The sequence below is a fragment of the Lissotriton helveticus genome, chromosome 6, assembly GCF_964261635.1.
Source record: "Lissotriton helveticus chromosome 6, aLisHel1.1, whole genome shotgun sequence".
In the NCBI taxonomy this organism is placed as follows: Eukaryota; Metazoa; Chordata; class Amphibia; order Caudata; family Salamandridae; genus Lissotriton; species Lissotriton helveticus.
The window spans coordinates 1,678,118,523-1,678,140,851 of NC_136067.1; the positions used below are offsets into that span (position 1 = coordinate 1,678,118,523).

General features: G+C 40.7%; 1 protein-coding gene across 2 annotated transcripts in view; it reads left to right on the top strand.

Moving 5' to 3' along the window:
• Positions 1 to 22,329, top strand: part of PLCB4 (phospholipase C beta 4) — a 1,076,851-nt gene that overhangs the window by 710,753 nt on the left and 343,769 nt on the right. For both annotated transcript variants that reach the window (XM_078649526.1, XM_078649527.1), the window contains exon 14: positions 21,855 to 21,963. In XM_078649526.1, coding sequence (XP_078505652.1) covers positions 21,855 to 21,963 — 109 coding nt within the window. The remainder of the gene's footprint in view (positions 1 to 21,854; positions 21,964 to 22,329) is intronic.

Genomic DNA, 22,329 nt, shown 5'->3' on the forward strand with positions numbered 1-22,329 from the left:
GGGTTTTCCAGCGTCAATATTAACCGATAATGGAGTTCAGTTTAAGTCTGATTCAATGAAAAAGTTTCTTCACAATACAGGTATTAAACAGAAGTTTACTGCTTTGTATCATCCTAGAGGCAGCTCGGTTATAGAAAGGGTGAACAGAGTTTTGAAATGGGTTTTGCAACTGGCAAAAAAGGGAAACAAGAATTGGGATGATGAACTTAACAAGTTGATTTGGTCATATAGAATTACCATACATGATACTGTAGGAGAAAGTCTGTTTGGTTTGATGCGTGGAAGGTTTCCTCATTGCAAAATTAACCCTGGATGGATTGGTAGAAGCAAAAGGTACGATTGGGACACTGACTGAGTGAAGCAGTCCATCATTAAATCTCAGGAAAAAAATAAAGTCTACTTTGACACCAAACATGGTACCAAAGATGTGTGTGTGTGGAAGTGGGACAAAGTGCCAGAATTAAACTAGGAAAAATATCTGGAAAATTACAAGCAAAATTTTCGGATCCAAAGGTTATTACTAAAGTCATGAAAAACACAGTTCAATTTGAGGATGGAAGTATCCATCATATGAGTCGTATTGCATTTTCAAAAGAAAATTCTTTTGCAAAATCAGAACGCATTATTGATGAGAGCAAAGATTATTGGTGGTTAGATATCCATTCAAGTTTTGAGAAGAGGGATGAGTTGGGAGTTGGAGTTCAAGAACCTGATACTGGTGCATCAGAACTTCCTCAAATACCTGATACTGGTGCATCAGAACTTACACAAGTACCCGATACTGGTGCATCAGAACTTCCACAGGTTCCACAAAGTTTGGAGGGTAGTGAGAGTGTACATTTTTCTGTATCTGTGGAAGACTCTAGTGCACAATTTGACACAGTGTCTCTAGGTAGCATGGGAGAGAACAGGTCAAGTAGATTTGGAATACGTATTCTTACTCCAAGGAAATATGATGATTTTGTCCGTTTTTAAAATAGAGTCTTTCTTATTGTTCTAATCATTTATATAAAGAAGGGGGATGTGTAGTGATTGTATGTTTCTTTAAGATGTTTAGTAGAATATTTGCTATGTAATGGAATTGTTGATATGTAATGGAATGTATTGTGCAGTGCAGGTTTATAGGAATGTTATGATTCATTCTTCTGTTAACCAACTACTGTTCTGCATGCACTTTATATCTATCTTACTTTTTATTATGAAACTACTATTCAACTTATAAATTAAGTGTGATTACTACACTTACTATTCTACTGCGACATCACTACACTATCATACGATTGGTACCTATACCCAGCGAGACTAAAACTAATCTTCCCTGCTACCTCAGACTTATGCTGGAGGCGATGCGGGCTGCAGGGCGATTTCAAACACATCTGGTGGGACTGCCCAATTATAAAGCCCTTCTGGTCCGAAATACTGGCACAAACCAAAGCTATCTTGGGCTACCCCATACCTACAGACACTTGACACTGTTGGGCTTACGGTCAGACATCCACTGACGTCAAACAGTTAATACAGATCCATCCTATGGTTGTGCCTGGGGGCAGCGAAAACGGCCTTGACAGCGGCTTGGAAACAGAAAGATGCACCATCCATGCCTCAGTGGCACTCACGCTCGTGGCAAGCCATCCCCATAGACCGAGTTTAATATTGGATTCCTTTAAGAACTTCGAATATACATGGGGCCCACTGGTGGAGTATCTATCGCAGGGGCTCCCCTTATTCACTTGCCCGACGCATACTCTAGGGATTCACCTCTTCCAATTTTAAATAACACAAAGTGGTGGAACTTGAAGACAAAGGTGATTACACAGGGAAACATGAATACCCACTCGGCAGCTAGCTGGGTGGCCCCTCTCCTCATGACCACACAGATGGGCATACAGTGCACCCTTAATGTTTGGGGTGGGATGAGAGGGTTTGGCGGGAGTTGGGAGGTATTTTTGTAATTTTTTTCTGAGGTTGAAAACGAGTGCTTTTCCCTTTGTTAAGTCTGATTGCGATTCACATTACTTCCTAAGAAAGAGGCAACAGTATTATTCTACTGATCTATTATGTTGAGCTACAGGAAGTTATTTATAATGCACTATGTTTTGATATGCTTGGAAAAATCTCAATAAAAACAATGTTGACAAAAACCTCCTTCAAGTGGCAAATGCTGTTCGGTGATCAATTGAATAATGTGATTTTGAAGGTGCTTAGGAACTGTAAGAACACCTTTCCTTATAAAGGGAAATCCAGTAGGAATAGGTTTTGGGAGAGATCAACAAAGACATCACCAAAGCGTGAATTAAGTACCATGGGGCATATTACCAACAACTAGCGATAATTATCGCTATGTTGGTTTAGCGGCGATATTTTTATCGCCGAGCTGCGGCGATTTTTATCGCTTAGGAGCCTCGATATTTTCAAGGTTTATCCCCTAAGTGATAAAAATCTGCCGAAATGCATGAATATCGCTGAAAAGTCAGCGATATTCATGCATTACCGAGCTAATGCTCTTAGCCATGTTATCCACCTCCCATTGGATAACATCGCTAAGAACTGCTCAGGGCAGGTGTTAGCTTTTGGAGATATTCGCGCTTAGCGCGAATATCTCCAAAAGTTGGTAATAGGAGATAGCGATGTTAGCGACTGTTTCCAGTCGCTAACATCTTGGCACGCCCACTTTGCATGTCATTAGTGATGAATATCACTGACATGCAAAGCGGGGCCCAAGATGGTCGCTATCTCCTACTAACTGTCCCTAACTGGTGTTAGCGACAGCTAGGTAATAGGGAGATAATTTCATCTCCGCTTTCTTGGCTTTTAAAGCCAAAATAGCGGAGATAAACCCCCTTGATAATATGCCCCCTTATTTTTCAAGAGAAGCGGAATGTTGTCAAACAAAAGAGATCAAATAAGATGACAACTGTACAGTTGATTTGTTTCCTTTTGGGGGAAGAATTCAGCACCTAAATCAAGTTTGGAGGAAACATGTTACAGATGGATGGGTGTGAAACATTGTAGAAAAGGAACATAGTGAATTTCTTACAATGGTCACAGGAAATGGGATTCAATTGCCAAGCAGTAGTCCAACTCTTTTGACACTACTGAAGCGAGTCAAAACTTTGCTCAAGAAGGGAGCAATCTCCAAAATTCCTTCAAAAGAATTAGGAGACAGCAATTACTCTATACTCTTTCTGGGGCAGAAGCAATCAGGTGCATTCTGCCCTGTAATAATCTGAAGTAGGTGAACTTGTAGATCAGGTCAACTCACTTCCGCATGGCAACTCTGCAGTCCTTAATGCCAATGATTTGTCCAGGAGATTTTTTGGCATTAATGAATCTTCAGGATGCCTACCTGCATGTTCTCATCAGGACTTCACATTAAAAGTTTCTATGGTTCACTGTGGGAAACGAGCTCTTTCAACTCTGGGTCCTTAAATTTGGGTTAAAATCTTCACCTAGGTGGTAAGATCTACAAGAAAGTGCCAAAGCACGGCACCACAAGCCTTTGGCTGTGCCACGCTGCAGCACTTTCAGAACACAGTAATGTGACATATTTACAATGATATGTCGCATTCCTGTGCTCTCCCCTGTGCTGGCACACAAACAGCTGCCACACGCCGGTGCAGGTACCCTTGCACCATGGTGCAAGGATGTTTGCGCCATGGGGAGATTGTTTTTGTGCAGGATGGAGCATCTTCCGACACAAAAACAATCACTACAGGCATTTTCCTCAAAATGCATGCTGTAGAATGCAGAACATATTGAAAGAGGAAAAAACGAGGATAAAGGTTTTCATTTCTCCTTGTTGCACCTCGCTACGCCACCCCTAGGGTGGTGTAGCATATTGACGCATTTCTCGTCAATATGGAAATGTGTCTCATTCCATGGGTGTTGCGTGGGAACACCCACAGCAACAAAGTGCTGCATGTAAAGGGGCCATATATACACGGACAGGAAAAGCCACGCAGGGTGGCTTTTCCTTTCCTTGTAAATATGGGGCAGGGAAATGCACTGCCAGTGCCTCACAAAAAGTGACTTACTGGCAGCGTAAGGGGCTTGTAAATCTGCCCCAGGGTTTTTTCAAAGGTGTTAGCACCTCTGGTGTCAAAGCTGCACTTTAAGGAGATTTTTGTTGATCCTTACCTCGACAATTGGGTTCTTCAATCTTCAAGAAGATACCTGCTAGTATTTCACATCAACAGGGTTTTGGCAGAACTCCAGGGGCACGGGTTCCTCACCACCAGGGAAATATTTTTCTGTAGTAGGGGATCTCTGTGTAAAGTCATAATCTTTTGAATAGTCCCGCCCATGTGCGGGGACCCCGGAGCAATCGAAATAGTCTCTTAAGTTGTCTTCCTCTGCAGTCCTGCATAGACACTTAAGAGAAAATAATGCCGCCTACAACTAGCCAATGAAGATGATAGACTAACCACCGAGGCACTGGACACCGTCCTGGGTCTTGACTGTCTCCTCAACATGGATTTTTCTCTCCTTGATGTCGACCTCTTCGACTTCCCTGTTCTCGACGTCGATCTTCCAGGCATCGACGAACTCCTCAACATCGAATGTCTTCTCCTCGACGTCGACTTGTCTCTCCTTGATGTCGACCTTCACGTCGACGTTGATGGCGAACAGCGGTGTCGCCTCGACGGCGAGCGCCTTCGCCTTCGGGACACATCACGACGTTGATGGTGTGTCAACGCCGGTGAAGTCCTCGACGTCGACCTCGTCCGAGGTCTCGATGTCCTACCCCTCGATGTCGAACGGCGACGCCGCTTCGACCCAGAGCCCTGGGTCGATGGGGAGCATATGGTGGCCATACCTCTCGACGCCGACGTTGAAGCCATCGACGTCGACAGGGACCGGTGCCTTTTCTGGGCCTTTTCTTGACTGAGGAGCCCCCCAGAGGCAGATGCACGGGCAGAGGACGATGACAGAGTCCCTCCATGCCCAGAAGTCCCACCTGGTTCTTGGTGTCTCCTCGGCACCAGGCCTTGAAGATAAATCTTCTCCCTGTCACGTAGGGTCCTCCTGGAGAAAGAGTGACAGATTTCACAGAAGTCAGGGACATGGGTGGAGGGGAGGTAGAGTATACATACTCTGTGGGGGTCAAAATGTGCCTTCTTCCTACCACACTCAGGGCACTTGTCGAATAAAGCTGGCATTTTTGACAAAAAGAGGTGGCAAAACTGGCTAAAAAGCACAGCAACTGGAAGAGGAAGACCCCAGACATCAATTGAAACACGCAAAACACTGGAAAAGTGCCAAACATTGAAGTAATACCCTAAAAGGTAGAGCTCAGTGCTCCAGGGTCCTGCTAGTAGGAGCCGGAAAAAAGAGCTGAAAGTAAAAGGCCTTTGGCTGTGCATCCTGGGATACCAAGCGTCTCTGGAGAGTTCCTTAAAGGCACGGTATCCTTTTTCCAGACACATAATGGCAGCCTATGGGGGCTTGTCTGTCCAACCCTTCCTCTCTATCATTTCAAAGGATTTTTGTGAAGGGCAGTTTCTCTATGTGGGAAACTTAACAAAATGTGTACATTTTTACATTATTTGGCTAATTTGGCCAATGTAGCCTTGTAGTTTTAGGCTGCATTATTTGACTTTGATTTTCTCTTAAGTGTCTATGCAGGACTGCAGAGAAAGATAACTTAAGAGACTATTTCGATTGCTCCGGGGTCCCCGCACATGTGCGGGACTATTCACCAGATTATGACTATAACAGAGATACCCCTACTACAGAACTGGAGTTACAGGTAAGAAACTACTCATTCTTTGCTTCTCCCAAGATCTGATTTTTATAGGAACTCTATTTGAAACACAACAGAGACTGGTTTTGTTTCCTGAAAAAAGGCTTCAGAGCCACATTCTGCAGTTCTTGAAACACAAAATGGCTAGAGATTTGGGATTGCCTTCAAGTTCAAGGCAATTCAGCCTCAACTATCTTCCTTGTCCCATGGACAAGATTTCACCTGCCCACATTGTTGAAGTTGATTCTGAGCAATTGGTCTGCAAGTTCACAGAATCTGTCTTATTATCAAATGAACACAACAGGTAAAGAGAGACCTCTGGTAGATTGGTTCAGCATCACCTCCTGAATGAATTATTTTGGCTCCCCCTGTCCCAGTACTCATAACCACAGATGCCAACCTCTGGGATTGGGTGCTTGGCTGGAATGTCAACAAGTTTACAGCTTTGGTCTATAGATGAAGAACGAAACTCATCCAACTGCAGAGAGCTAAAGTTGCTTGAATTGGCTCATTTGACATTTAAGAATCAAGTCACTTGAAAGGTGGTCTAGATTTGCACAGATAAAATGATAGCCAAAGCTTACATCATCAAGCAGGGGAGAACCAGATTCCATGCATTAAACAACATCACTCAAAAGATTTCGTTGATTCACATCCAAGGGCTGTCCAATGTAAGAGCGGATTTCCTCACCAGGGAGATTGCTTCACTCCAGGGCTTCTTTCTTCATCCAGTTATATTTGATCTCCTTACTCTTCGTTGGGGGCAACCTGTCTTAGTCCGTTTGCTTCTCCAGAAAATGCCCAAGATTCAAAGAGTCTGCTTGAGAAGGGAGAATGATTAAGCATGGACAACAGATAGTATAACTTATTCTTGGCCTTAGTGACTAATATATGTTTCTCTTCCTTTTTCACTGATAAGGCAATTTCTTGTGAGGGTGAGAAGGGAAAAAGCTCAGGTTTTGATGATTGCTCCTCATTGGCTTCATGCAAACTGGTTTCCTCTTCTGGAAATCATGAATAAATCTCCCGAATGGAGGTTGCCCATAGGTCCCTCTCCTCTTAACTTTCTTATGCTGTCTCATTGGACACTTTTAAAGCTAAAGCGGATGGCTTGGAGGTTAGGGCAAGAGAATCAAGAGTACAGGGTGTCCTTGAGGATCTTTTCCTATCGACACTGACTTCAAGAAGATCCTCTTCCCTACTTTCATGCAGTGAACATTGCAGGTCATTTTCACATTGATGTGAAAAGAAATAGTTTGATACCACTTGAGCCAGCCTAGTTTTGAGAAATTCGTTTTTGCATGAGGGGTCGAGATTGGGCTTGTTTGTAGCAACTCGTAGGGTCCAATGGGCAGCTATAAGAGTTTTGAAACTCTTGGAAACACTTGAGAGATGAGGATGGTACCCAGATTCCTTAAGTGTTTGTCGAACATATGTTCATATTGAGTGTTTCTGAGTTGTGACCTGTCTTTGGTTTTAGATGCATTAATAGAGCATCCATTCGAACCCCTAGAGCTGGTGGATTTGAAGAATCTTACTCTCAAAACATATATTTGTATAGGTACTACATCGGCAAGAAGGTGAGGAATGTTAGAAGCTTTATCTTGGAGGCATAATTTTTGTCGGTTAAACCAAGATAGAGTGCTTCTGGTTCCGGTCCCTACCTTCATACCTAAAATGAATTCTGCCTTCCACACACAACAAGAAATTGTTTTTCAGGAGTTTTTCCCTCTTCCCCTTCAGAGGAAGAGGATAGATTGCTCTGTTTAGATGTAAGGATGGCTGCTTATTTGCTTAAAAAGAATTGCATCCTTCAGAAAATCAGAGGTTCTGTTTTTTAACTGTGGGCCTGCAAGAAAAAGGGAAAAATCATTGATGTCTAGCCTGAATAAATGGATCAGGTTCTTGATTTCCATGAATGTTGGAGTAATTGGTGAGATCCACCTTCTGGAATACAGGGAAGATTTACTAGTAGCATGTCTTCTACAATGGCAGAAGTATAGGGTCCCTCAATCACTGAGATATCTTGAGCCGCTATGTGGTCTACTACTTCAACCTTTATGAGGCATAATAGAGTTGCAGAGGGCGGAGTGATTGACAGTGTTCTTGGTTATAAACTTCTCAATTAAGTAATTTTGAGCATGCAACTTGTCTTGCTTGCTACATCTCAATTGTACTGAATTCAAGAGAGGGAGGGATGTGGAGGTAATGCGTTTATTACTTACCAGTAGTAGACCTATTCCATCTTTTTAGTTCAGGGACCCTCCTGCCCTCCCATTACAGAACAACTGAGTTGCTTTTAGTCCTGATCTTGTTTACAAAGAAAAGAAGGTGGCGGAGGGGAGGAGCTTTTATTCAGGAACAGTGCTTGTGAATGGTGTCTGGGGAGGCGGCAAGGAATCCTCAATTGTACTGAATTATAGTGAGTGAGTAGGACTAGGAGTAATGCAGATACTGGCAAGTAATTGAACATTGTTCGGCTCTTTGGAAGAAAGATCCTGATGTCAAGATACATCTAGATGTATGGTTGCTAAACGTGTGAGGGGTCAAGATACATCTAGATGTATGGTTGCTAAACGTGTGAGGGCTTGCTGATAGGCTTTACAATTCAAATTACACAGTAAGTCTTTCTTTCCTGATGTCCATTCAGTTTCAGAAGATCACATAAAACGAGTGGACATGATTGGGCCAAGTCACAAAGGTATGTAAGAGTATGTAAAAAGGTATTCCTGAGTACTCTTTTACGCACTCTTACATATCTGCGTGAATTGGCTCCAAATATTAAAATGGGAACAAAATGGGAATACTGATATAATATTCATAAGCATTTAGTGTATTAGATAGTGTGTTAGTATAATATAAAGGACTGTGCCCCTTTCACTCATTTGGAGCTGATGGTTTTGGGCTGTTTAAGAAAGGCATGTAAGTGTTTGAAATAAGTATACTTCCCATATTTATAAATGCTTTTGTGCATCAACCCCCATATATTTAACTAATTTTTCAACAGGCTGTCAAAGCTGTTAATGACCAGACAGTGAGACATGAAATATGTATCTATCTGCTTAAATGAATTAATAAATAAAGGAAACCCTTATAGAGTGTGAAAACTCACTTAGCGTATTCTAGGCAAAGTCTTTACAAGAGTTTATGGAGAGAAAGTAATCCCCTGCTCGTTACATTATACTTATGCAAAGCTCTGTAGTGCAGTCTACTTTAATCTTTCAAATAAAGTGTTTCTAGTTATTCGTTTGCAGGATGGGATGGCTACCACTGTCACAGTGGCCTAGTATACTTTATTTATTGCATATTTTCAGTTGGCCTCGCCTATCTTGGGTGTGCTTGAGGAGTTCATAGTCTAGGTAAAAAATATAGTTTTGAAACAAAAAGGAAATTCACCAAAGCTACTTACCTACTTTTTCCCTTAAAGTGCACAGTACCATACTTCATGCACATCTTTGAATTTGTTGCAGTGTTGGATACTTATATTAACAAGGGCATATGCCAGCCTACTGATAACGCTTGTTTGACAACTGTATGGGTTACTTTGAAACACAACAAATTCCATGTACTGCTAACGAAGAATTATGTTTACTTTATGCAACCAAGTAGTTAAGCATTCATGATATTCCTCTGCTCTCTTTCGAAGGCATATCAACCACCACATGGGCAGCCCTAACCACCTGAACCAGGGGCTATACGTATTGTTCCTAACAAAGGTTCAGAATGTACAGCAAACTAACATATCATAAGAACAATTGAGTTATAGAAAGAAAATAAATGGAGATTAAGAAAGTTTTTTTTGGCCTGTGTGAAAAATAATTCTTAAAGAAATATGTGTATAATTATAGAAAAATATACAAAATGTATTTAAATTTAAAAGGTTATATAAGACTCAGACATATTGTCGGTATAACAGAACAATTACAATACATATACAAGAAACCAGACAAGAGGCACACACAAAGAGGTTACTTGAACATAAGAGTTCTAAAACCATACAAGAACTCCTATAAACAAAAACATTGTGTCCTCCTTAAGTTGTGGCCACAATAGCGTCGCCGGCGTTTCGACCGTTGTCATTAGTACATGGTCATCCTCAGGACAATGAATTAACTGAGCTTATCACCAACCAAATTCCACGTTGTAAAATCGCAAACAAGCAAAACCAAAGGTATGCTTGTATCAGTAACATTAAATTAGCCAACTGCTCGGGAGCCAGGTATAAAGCTCCGCTGACTTCAAAAAAGGGCTCTGCCGTAACTGGTGCCAGAGATTAACAACAATCCTTTATCGAAAGTGGCTGCTTAAAGTCCGCCAATATCGAGACGCCCAAACGAGCATGAATTAAGTTCGAGTCAGTAGTGATTTCGACGAGCTGCAATTCGAAGCCAGCACACTAAAATGAGCCCACTTAACATACATGATATCATCAGCAATAGGATGCTGGCTTTAAGAAATCTGCCTCTTCTGCGTGACTACTGAATTGTTTCGAAATTTTTCGGGACCTAATATTTTTGCTGGCATTAGACCTGTGCACTTAAACCCTTCTCCTAACCAGAGGTACATTTTCTGTGCTCCTACTTAAAACATGGTTAAATTGGCATAACCTAAATTGCCATATTAAATTTACCTATATTCTCTAATACATGGTACAAGGTGTTACGAGGGCCTGGAAGTTAATTGTCACAAGTGGACAGCAGCATCTTTGTGTTATCCACTACAGTGGCAGTGCAAACATGGCTTCAGGCCTACCACTACAGCCTGATTGTAGCAGTGTAAAAACTGCAATTCAACCTGTAAAAATAAATGCTTTTGACAGGTCAAAACCTCTCTTTTAAGTATTGATAAGCCGCCCCAATGGAGACCTTGTAGACAACAAGGCATGGTACATGGTATTTGAAAGTAGAAATGTAGAAGTTTAATGTTAACATGTCCTTATACTGACTAGCAGCAAAAATCTATTTTTAACTGTGGCTGGCCTAGCTGTCTTATGCAAACAAAATGGAGTACAGACTAATACTGTATCTCAGGAATGAGATTAGCTAGAAAAATAATTAAACATCTATGTTTATTAGTTATTAAAAATTCCATTTATTGTGAAGTCAGATTATTAATAAATATTAATGAAAAGGAACGTTTAGAAAGTTACCTTTTCCCTGCCTGAAGTTACTATTTGCATTTGCTCTCCCACTTGTGCTAGCCAGTAATTGGCTTTTGAATAGGTGTGAAAAGGGTGCACATGGCTTACCAGAAGCAAACAATAGGCTGACCTGAATAGACAGAGATTACGCCTCTTTTACCTGTCAGAATATGAGGGGGTGGGACTGTGTGCATCCTTTACAGTGTTAAGTCCTCCTAAAGTGTAAAATCCGGCTGTTTCTTATTTCCACTTTATTTCTCTTTGCTTCAGTTAGTTTTCAGTATTCACATTCACCGGGGTCAGAAACAATAAGATATACAAACCCAAAACAAAGTACCCATATTTTGGGGGGAGGGTTGCAACCCACCATTTTACAATGCCTGGTTCACCCTCAAAAGGTATGTATTTGTTGTGGAAACCATCCAACAATTCAACAGGAACGAAATTGTATTTTTTTGTTTCTTTTTTTTAACCTTTCTATGTATACAATTTATTTTTTATTTTCCGCCTTCCTGCGGTCACATAGTAATTCCTCATACACTGTTAATCTGTGCTATAAATGCCATTGTCCCTCATGTCCCTGAGGATTCCCCTAATTTTTTGTGTCTGTTAATAGTTTTAGAGACCCTATTCCCTAGGAAACTGAAAAACGAAAATGTATGCTCCGCATTACCACTCTTTTTGGGTGGACCTTGGGAGGAGACACCCTCCCCTCAATAGGTCTACGCACCCAATAGTTCCAAGTATGGTAGCCCCATTTCCATAACTGCTCAAGCCAACTGTGGTGGCAGGTATAATAATTTTTTGAGTGTCTAGATATACACAGGTATTGCCTAATGGCCTTCTAACCTACGTTTAAGGTGCAGATGATTTTTGAGTGTCTAGATATACACAGGTATTGCCTAATGGCCTTCTAACCTACGTTTAAGGTGCAGATGATTGTGAACAACTTTGCAAACATAATCCATTCCTACACCTGCATTTGTAATGTAGATAATGCCATGGGGCTACAATGGGTGCGGGCTTCCCTTGGGCTTATGTGGTGTTACAGAAGTGTAAACAAATGCTTGTGCAGTCCATTCTGTTATACTGGTAGGGATGTATGACATTACAACGCATGCTTTTACATCGCATGCCTTTACAACGCTGTTTTTACAACGCATGCCTTTACAATGCATAGTGCTTTGGGGCGCTGGATAGTGAATAGTTTAATTTACTATTCCAACTCCAGTCCACGTGGATAGTAGGGAAGGTGTTGGATAGTAAATTAAACCTATTCCCTATCCTAGAGCGCCCCAGCGCAATGCGTTGTAATGGTTTGCGTTGTAAAAGTTGCGTCGTAAAGGCACTGCGTGGTAAAAGTTGCGTTGTAAAGGATGTTTCCCTACTGGTAGCACTGGTGCACATGTAGTACCAGCGCTATCTTGAGAGTGTGTTGCCTCATTTGCATTGGAGCATGGCTCCTTGCAAATGAGGGAATCAGTTTGGTTCTGCACCCGTCCCAAGGGATATGGGCACAAAGGCAAAGAAGCCCTTACAAGGCGCACTGATTGCATGCCACAAAATGGTGGTGCACTATCTTTGTGCCTCCCTAAGGCATTCCTCTGGAGGGGGGAAAGCAGGCCCTATGAATCGTCCCAGACATTTCCCTGCACCTGGGTGCAGTTACTCACTGCATCTGCCTGCAGGGGAATGTCTGTAACCTTTTGAAAGTGCAGGCTGATTGACATCTGCACTGTGAAATGTGGAGTGGCTTGTAAGTATTCTCTCTGTATTTCACTGAATGCCATTCCCCAGGACAGGTGTGGGTTTGGGGCTGCCCTGAGGGTAGCACATTCATTGTCCCTGTTTGTGCCTTCCACAACTTTGTACAGGTGCACTGTGGTGAAGACAGAGAAAGTACTCCCTGTCTCTAATACGGGCACTTGTGTTTCTTTCTTAGTAATATAGTGCATAAGTCCAATGTTTTGGGTAGTCAGCCCTGAGTTTACCATCACTAAGTTCCCATACTAGGCACTTCCCAATTTTCAACAGTTTGTCTGACCTTTGGGATAAACAATCACAGAAAATCCAGTTCTAAGAGTTTCAAAAAGACCAGAGACTTTTAGAGTAGCTGTAACTCAAAAAACCCACCCCTGGTCTTGCCAGTTAAAATCCGGTGCCTCCAATTAATCACCATTGAAAGACCTTCTGAAACTGACCCCATTCCCCTACTAATCTTCAACGTCAGGACCACAGTATAGAGCACATGCTTCAAGCAGCTTTGCGATCGCAAACAGTGCGATTCGCAAAAATCGTCTGTTTTGGATCGCAAAATGGCCTTTTGCTATGCATGAACATTTTTGGATTCGAAAGTTAGGTAATCACAATATCTTGCGATTACCTAATTTGCAAATGCAAATAGGGAATCACAATTTGCCGTTCCCTAATGCACATTCAAAAAGCCTTTCCTAAATGCGAACGGTGCATTTAGGAAATGCTAATTAACATCAACTTGAAGTTGATGTTAACCAAGTGCATACTTTGAAAAATGCTGAAAACTGCATCTTTCAAAGTGCCATGTTTGTGCCTTACATGTCCATATTCTTTTGTTAGGGGTGCCTCAGGGGGCCTTAGGCCCCCGGGCACCACTTGCCTCTGCATTACCTAATTTGCGATTACCAATTAGATAATCACAATTTTGGCAATGCATGATCATTCCCAGAAAGGATGGTGTCACAATAGCCAATAGCGATTGCCTAATTGTTATCCTTAAGGAATCGCAATTAGAGAAGCCCTATTTGCACCCTGTTTTGATTCATTGCATTTCCCGATTACCAAATAGCAATTTCTTAAAAATGGCTATTTGGTAATCCATTTGCCCCCATATTTTTGCTTTCACGTAAGCAGGAAAACTTACAGGATGCCTGTCTGTGCTTTGCGTGCATTGAGTATCATTGTTTCTCTCCTCCTTTCACATTTCCAGAGAAACGCAGGTTGATGTTCCAATAGTTAATCTGCTCAAGCTTCCTGACAGGATATCCTTCAGCAATGGATCTACACCATTTGGCTGATTGTTCCTTAGGGAGAACCTGGTGAGGATTGTTTACTCCTAATCCAGGCCAGTTTAGGACTAGAGAATTCTAATTACAGTAGACCACAGAAGGGATAAGCCTTGCAGATGCAATTTACGGGACTTCTTAGGTTTGCATATAATTAACCGCTTTTCTAAACATAGTATTTCTTACAATTATGCTATGTATCTAAATTCACTGATAAATTAGAATTTTAAGTATCAAAATGGAGCAAAAATACATGTTCTAAAGTGCCCCTAAATCAAGTTATAAGAATATGAGTTTTATAGATACAACATGCCTTTGCAAAGACATTGCAAGTTACCTACTGAATATGTCTCACTGGCATACATAACGTACATAGTCCTTGTGGGCTCGCACCTTTTACAGCTGGCTTAGTTAATGTTAGATGAAAGCTTTTCGCAGTGGTGGCTGGCACGGATTGGGGCGTGGAGGGGCAGACGGCTAGGGGGTTTAAGAAAAAAAAAAAATTACCTGATCTCTGTGTCTCTCCTCTATCTCTCTGTCACCATCTCTCCCCTAGGGCCCAAACAGGAAGCACCCAGGCTCCCCAGAGCCAATTACAACTATGCAATGCAGCGTTTTGATTTGTCTGAGAGTTGTGGTTCGGTCCTCAGCCACGGAATGGGAGCCTGGGCATGTTCTCCACGCAGGCTATATTGCAGCCTGCGTGGAGAACATTCAGGTGCAATTGGAGGGAGCAAACCACTCCTCCCCCTGCTCCTCTTTCATCGGAGCAGCCCCACCCGCAAACCTGCCACAGCAGGAAAATGTAAAATGATAATAACATTGAGTTATCATCATTTTATGTTTCCTTTATTTCACTGCTACAAAGCAGTGGGGCGACTCTCCTCCGCCTTAGCCGAGGAGTCGCCACTGGTTTTTCGACATGTGTGAAAGGCTTATTCTGACATGTGGCTCCTGCAGCTTTGGTCTACAGCAGTTCAGAGTCAGATGCTATGTTTTAAAATCACACATGTGCTTCAATTTTACATCTGACATTATGCTACTTGCGCCATTTCTGCCAACTTTAACACTGCCATACATAAAGGGATGATATGCCATTTGAGATTTGCTAATTACTCACTGTATTTTAGAAGTCATAGGGGCACATATATCAAAGTACAGTTTTGCGAGTCCTCAATAGAGATTTTTTGCGAATCGCTATTAAGGGCTCGCAAACTGCTATGTAGGTAGGATTCGCAATTAGAGCGATTCATACACAGTCCTTATTTGCGAGTCGCAAATTGCGAGTCGCAACGTAAGAATGGCTTCCCATTCATGTCTATGGGCCAAGAGGCCCATAGGAATGAATGAGAATTGCATGCGAAATTAGCGAGCTACCAATAGGTACTCGTAATTGCGCATGCAATTTCAAAGGTGCAAGGATTCCAAAAGGACACCCTGTTGCTCCCCTGAAATGTACATTTGTGCACATGTGGCTCACATACGTGTCCTAAGGGCATGTGTGTGTGCCACACAGCACTTTGAAAAAAGCAAAAAAGTGTTTTTTTTCTAGGAAATTGCGAATTTTGCGATTCCTTAAGGCAATATCGCAATTTGCAATGCCTACTACCATAGCATTTAGGGAATTGCAAATTGCGATTCTCTAAATGCATGCACAAAATAGGGAATCACCATGTTTGCGATTCTTTATATTGTGAGTAGGTTTTTGCATACCTACATTGCACACAGCTAAATTGAGATCCCAAATGCTGAAATTCTGTGAATTTCAGCGTTTGCGATCACAATTTAGCTTGATACATCTGGCCCAAAGTGCCTGCACTGGCACTGTTTAGTCATCTCTCAGTGCCCAGAAATCCCAATGTGCCTGTAAGCTAAGTTCACCAAATCCAAATAATCATCCAGGAGCAATATGCAAAAAAGGGAATTTTCCAAAATCCCTTTTCCATGTTTGCAGCATTTCACAGTGATAAAAGGTTTAAAATGGTTTAGATGCCAGCTTTATAGTCAATATTATTTGCAGAAAGTGGAATTACTCCTAAATATACAATGCAATTTTATATTTCCTATTTTTGTACAGTACTCTGTTATTTTTATGGCGGTGAACAAAGGACTGCTACACAGCAACTTTGTTTGTCATGTAATAAAAATTATATTTGCTGTCAGTGATCCTTGTACAAAGTCATTGTCAGCCAGTGCTTCAGTGTCTCTTGTGGTTGTGTTTCAAAGCTGATGCCCTTATAAATTCGAAGAGGCAGCCCACGCAAAATGTGCAAGTGATAACTGATCTCTTGGTTGTCTTACAAAAATATAGGCAGTTTCAATGCATAGCTGTTAAAAGATTGCCTCCTTAGGTACTGATACATGGTGCTCCACTGTCACTTTTTTCTAGATAATAAGTTCCATGTGTGAAACGAGTCTATCTCCAACTTGTAGATATCAGCATTATACCGCCTGTCTGAATTCTGCTTGAGCTTCTGACATACATTGCTTTTGTAGTCTGGAGAAGCCAGCTTTTGCTCGGCTGTTGCAGTTTTTAGCTTCCTACTTCAGGCATTTTTAGATGACAAGGAAGAAGTAATTGATTTTGCAGCTGGATCCACAAAACTGTGCCCCAGTAAGAACTGCATAACACTCATATTGTTTCCTAATTGCCTTTCTTTACTGATGTGCTGTCTGTTCTGGTCAGGAACACTGTCAGACAATTATATATTTTCCCTCCTGTCTCCATGCTGAGTTGATAACAGAGCCCCTATTCACACAGGTATATGATCATCTAATTTGACAGAGGTGCACAATGACAGCATTTCTGAGTGCAAATTCTGCTCAATTAAATGTATGCTATTATAGCTAAATTTGCATGTGAGTAAGTCTGATCATAAGGCCGGGTGCCAGTAGCCCTTTGTAAATTTTGTATTACATGAGCCATATCTTACGTAAATCCTGATCACTAGGTTTCACACATGTCCATAACTGCCTGTAAATGTTGGTTTCTCTTACTTTCTCTTTTTTATATACCTTTTACCTGAGGGGATTGGTTCAAGCGGAACATGTGTTATACAGACTGTGAAACTGGATCTGTGTCAAAGCATACCTCACATTTAGTGGCCTAATAGCATGACAAGCGGATTGCCACATTAGTATGGCGGGGGGTACCGCCTTGGACAGAAAGTCCGTCCGCTGCTTTTCCGCCTGCAGACAATCTTCACGATTGCCTGCTGGGCGGAAAGGGCCCATAATATGGTGGCGGTGCCTGCACATATTACAATGTGTGCGGGAGAATGCTTTTCCATGGCGGAGACTCTGCCATGGAAAGGCATGTAGAGTTCACTTTGGGGACCCGTTTTGGGCCCCCAGGGGGAGTGGGGGCTGCACTTGGGGGTACCTATGGTACCCCCCTAAATTGGCATACACAAGGTGGCAGGCACCGCGCGGTGCCTGTCACGTTGTCCATGCCAATGCACAACATGCATATTCAACAATGTTGAATATGCAGGATGCGACCGCCAGGGTGGCGGTCACATCCTAATTATCATAGCTGGACCGCCGCACCTATGGCGGTCGGTCCCGTCTACCGGCCCTTGAGTATCTTATATGCTAAGCTCAGCCTATGGTAATAGTAACCTGGTTAGATTCAGACAATGTGACAGAGAATAGGGAAGTTAGAGACAAGAGATGTTTGACTTCTGAGGAAGGGATGCTGCTGATATGAGATAAACAAAGTACTGACGTTTTTGAAGTTCATGGTGGAACAATTCAAAATTCCTGGCCACATCTCATTATGTTTTACCTCACACAACTTGGCAAATTTAGAAATTTTAGATTTCCAGAGAGGGTGTACAAATAGAGATGGAATTTATTTTTTCAGGCCCCAACTTATAAACAATAACAGTAGAAAATCTACTTCCGTGTGGTTACATGCACAATTGCAGCAAATTTCTAAATTCCCTGGAACGCATTCCTGGAAAGTTCAGACTTTCAAAACATTTATGCATTTAGGAGAGTAGCTAGTGTTTATTTTGGTACCTGTAAAGTCTTTAGTGCATCTACACTTGCTTAATATTTATTCTTCATAGGGAAATTAGTAGACCATTCTCCTAACCTAGAACCAAATCTGGGGTTTTACCCCCCTTTCTCACCCAAAAATAGATTTACTTCTGCCCTTTCGAGGTGTAAATCTCCAACTGTTTTCAGATAAATACTAGCAAACCTGAGTTTTTGTGACTGTTAACCACCTTTTGCATGTGGCCTGCCCCAAAATGGCAACACTCTACCCTTGTGAAGAAATTTGCTCATATACAAAATCATACTGTAATTAGTGGGGGGAGGCGAAATTTGCGTAAGTTGCTTTCACCTAATTCCCCTATTTTGGGACACATTTTGGGGCAGATTTACAAGAAAGTGTTGCATCTTTAGAGATAAGTCACTTTCCCTGCTTCATCTAGAAAAACCCTTGTGCCACCATGGATGCACCATCTTTACAATAAGGCGCACCATGGCGCAAAGATTAACAGATGCGTCAGGAATTCTGACGCATCTGTTAGGGCAAAAGTTACGCATGGCTGGAGTCATGTCGCAAGCACGATGCAACTCCATCAATGCATTTTGAAGCCTGTTCCCACTACACTGCGTCACTCCTTACGCCTGCTTCAAAAAGGCATAAGGTTTTGACGCAGTGGCGTCCTAGAAGTGGCGCAGTGAAATCTTGTAGATTTCACTGTGTCACTTCTACAATGCTTTCCTGCGTGGGAACGTCCACCCTGCATACATTATCACTGACGCAGGTATGATGTAATGCAGGGCTTTACAAGGTGATGCATCTCCCTAGATGCGTCACGTTGTAAAATGGCCGCATTTTTTACGCCGCCGCTGCGTCACAAAAGGGATGAAACGGCAGCAAAAATGTTTCGCAAGGGGCTTGTAAATCTGTCCCTTTGTGCTTAAAACAAGCGCAAATAAAACACAACTGCTGCAAACAACACCTGCCCATATTCTGGTTAGGGAGTAACATACCTCTGGTGGATTGGTGTCAGTACAACGCGTTGTATTACAACGCATTCCGTTACAACGCAGATTTTACAACGCGGGATCCATTACAACGGATGTCATTACAATGCATGGCATTACATCGCAGATGCTATTACAACGCATGGCATTACATCGTAAGTATAGGTAAGTTGACTTTTTTTTAAAAATGTTATTTAGTTTATTGTAATTAATTTTTTTTAAATAATTTAATTAAAAGACATTTAAAAATTGTCATTAATTTAATTTAATAAAATAATATCTATTTAATAAATGTAAATATATTGAAAATTGTAATTAATTTAATTTAATTAAAAAAAGTAATTAGTTTAATGTACATATTTTTTATAATGAAATTAAATTAAATTAATAATATTAATTTATTTAATTTAATTAATTTAATTAAAAAATGTAATTAATGTAAAATAATTAATTTAATTTATTAAATATATTTCAATTAATTTTAAAATGGTAAATATAATTTAATTATCCCTAAAGCCAAACCCTGCCCTAAAACCTAAAAACACTCCTGCACCCCAAAACCCAAACCCTGCCCTAAAACCTAAAAACACCCCTGTACCCCAAAACCCAAACCCTGCCCTAAAACCTAAAAACACCCCTGTACCCCAAAACTCAAACCCTACCCTAAAACCTAAAAACACCCCTGTACCCCAAAACCCAAACCCTACCCTAAAACCTAAAAACACCCCTGTACCCCAAAACCCAAACCCTGCCCTAAAACCTAAAAACACCCCTGTACCCCAAAACCCAAACCCTACCCTAAAACCTAAAAACACCCCTGTACCCCAAAACCCAAACCCTGCCCTAAAACCTAAAAACACCCCTGTACCCCAAAACCCAAACCCTACCCTAAAACCTAAAAACACCCCTGTACCCCAAAACCCAAACCCTGCCCTAAAACCTATAAATACCCAAACACCCCAAAACATATACCTCAGTACCCCAAAACATATACTCCTATACTCATACTTATTTAAAAAATCACTATATTTAATTTATAATATTTAAAAATTAAAATAAATATTTTTTTTATAATTAATAATAATTAAATCAATTAAATAATATTAAATGAAATAAAAAAAAATTAAATACTTACCAATACTTACGATGTAATAGTATGCGTTGTAATAGCATCTGCGATGTAATGCCATGCATTGTAATGACATCCGATGTAATGGATCCCGCGTTGTAAAATCTGCGTTGTAACGGAATGCTACGTAAAAGTTGCGTTGTAAGTGTAACATACCTCTGGTTGTTCATGTGGTTCTCACACTCCTCCCTATAATTTTGCTCTAAACAGCAGTGTATTTGTGTAACGTGGCACAATGGTGGAATTTCAGTTTTTTTTAATAAGCCCAACATGACATTCCCCAAATTATGTAAATTATGCTGGCATAAACATTTCGCTCATGCCTATATGTAACATTACATGTGAGTAAATCCATCTATGAATGGAAATTTTAAGTTTGAGAATCACATAGTTGAATTTACACTTCTAAATGCAGTAATTTCAGCACCGACCTGCTACTTAGGTGTGCATACAGCTCTATGAATCTGACATTACAAGTATACTTTGCTATGGGTAGGAGTGGCTTGCACCTACAAAGAAACATAGTCAATAGGCTATGTTCTTATTAGAGAACCATGCAGTAGGTTATGAAATGACTAATCTTATGTTCGTCCTTCAAAGCATTTAATCAATATCTTTGTATCATTTCACAAAGAGAAGTATTGACCAAGCGTGCTCAGTTCATTTTTAGGTCTGGTATTATATATTTAGTTTTACTTGCATGCACTTTCAGCCAGCCCTCTCCATCCATTGGACTGGTGTTGTATCACTTCCCATTTTTCTTCTGTTCAGCATGCACCATGAAGCAGTAAGTCAGCCCACATCAGCCATTAGCTACTTTCACCTTGAGTTACAGTGTTCTGCTCTTTCACAAGGAACACTTCTGCCACAAAGTAGTTTCCTTCGATGCCAGAGACTACTATAGCAATGTGTGCATTTTGAAACTGAAAACATAGTTTTGCTTTTAGCCAGCATTTTTTATTTAATATTACTCAGGGCCAGGAGCTGCCCTATCAATAAAGTTTTACGAAAACCATGTCAAAACAAAGTAAGCATTGACGAAACCAGAGGACAGGTAGCAAATGCCAGACCTATTAGTTTGGCCAATACTTCTTTATATCACAGAGTTTCTTTAAAATAAATGTGGTACAGATTACTAAATCTTTACACCACCCTCATCTGCAGGACATGTCTTTTTCTATGATCTGTTATGAGTTTGAAATGCAGTTAATTAACACAGACAAAGAAACATGTATAGGATGACTGAAAATGCAGGAAAGATGTGGAGAGCCATTCAAATACCACTGTCTACATTAGGTTGATTATATGAATTTTCAGATTTTTTGTCCCAGGACCTGTGATGGTCAACCCAACAATTTGACAATAAGACAGTGGCTATGGACTACGATAGACTGCAATAAGAAACAAATAATAACAAACATAACCCCTTTAACTTTATTTAAATTCTTGGGGCCTGATTCACAAAGGTAAACTTACACTTTTGTTTGAGTTTATGATTGTTTGCTATTCACAAAGGTCGCAGTTGTAAAGATACTACTCGCAAAATACGTTTGCGAATAGCAAATAATCGTAAACTTATACAAAAGTGCAAGTTTACCTTTGTGAATCAGGCCCTTAATGGGTGTGTTTTGGGGATAATGATAGGATCTTTCTTAATGAAAAACTACATAAATAACTAGATTGTCTAAATAGTGGCTATTCACAATTAATGAAACACTTTTTAAACATTTCATTTTTGTAATGTCCTAAACATTCAGCAAATTCTCCAATTAAATGATATCCTTTTCTAAACCACAGCATCAACGAGATCCTCGTCTAAATGAAATATTATTTCCATTCTACGATACGAAAAGGGCGATACAAATAATCGAAACTTATGAACCGGATGATATCCTAAAACAAAAAGGTAAGAAAGAGCAAAGTTTATAAATGGAAGCAAAGACTTGGTCTGAAATGAATATTGATAATGCTGTAAATATCATTTACTAAAAAAAGACCGAGGTCAATTCATTCTCCTGTTAGCCTCAGGTTGAGGTGATATAGTAAATCAATAAAATCAAACAAATCGGTTATAACAGTTAATCAAAGTTTCAGTGCTCCTGTCGAGATCCGTCCAGTACTTGTACTATGCAATACTGCTTCTACATTTTCTGGTGTTTATCTTTTTCAAAAACATTTGATAAATTTTACAATATAAAAAGGTAAGTCTTATTAAAATATTCATTAAACTATGTAACAATATATCAATTTTACAATAAATTGAAGGGAACCC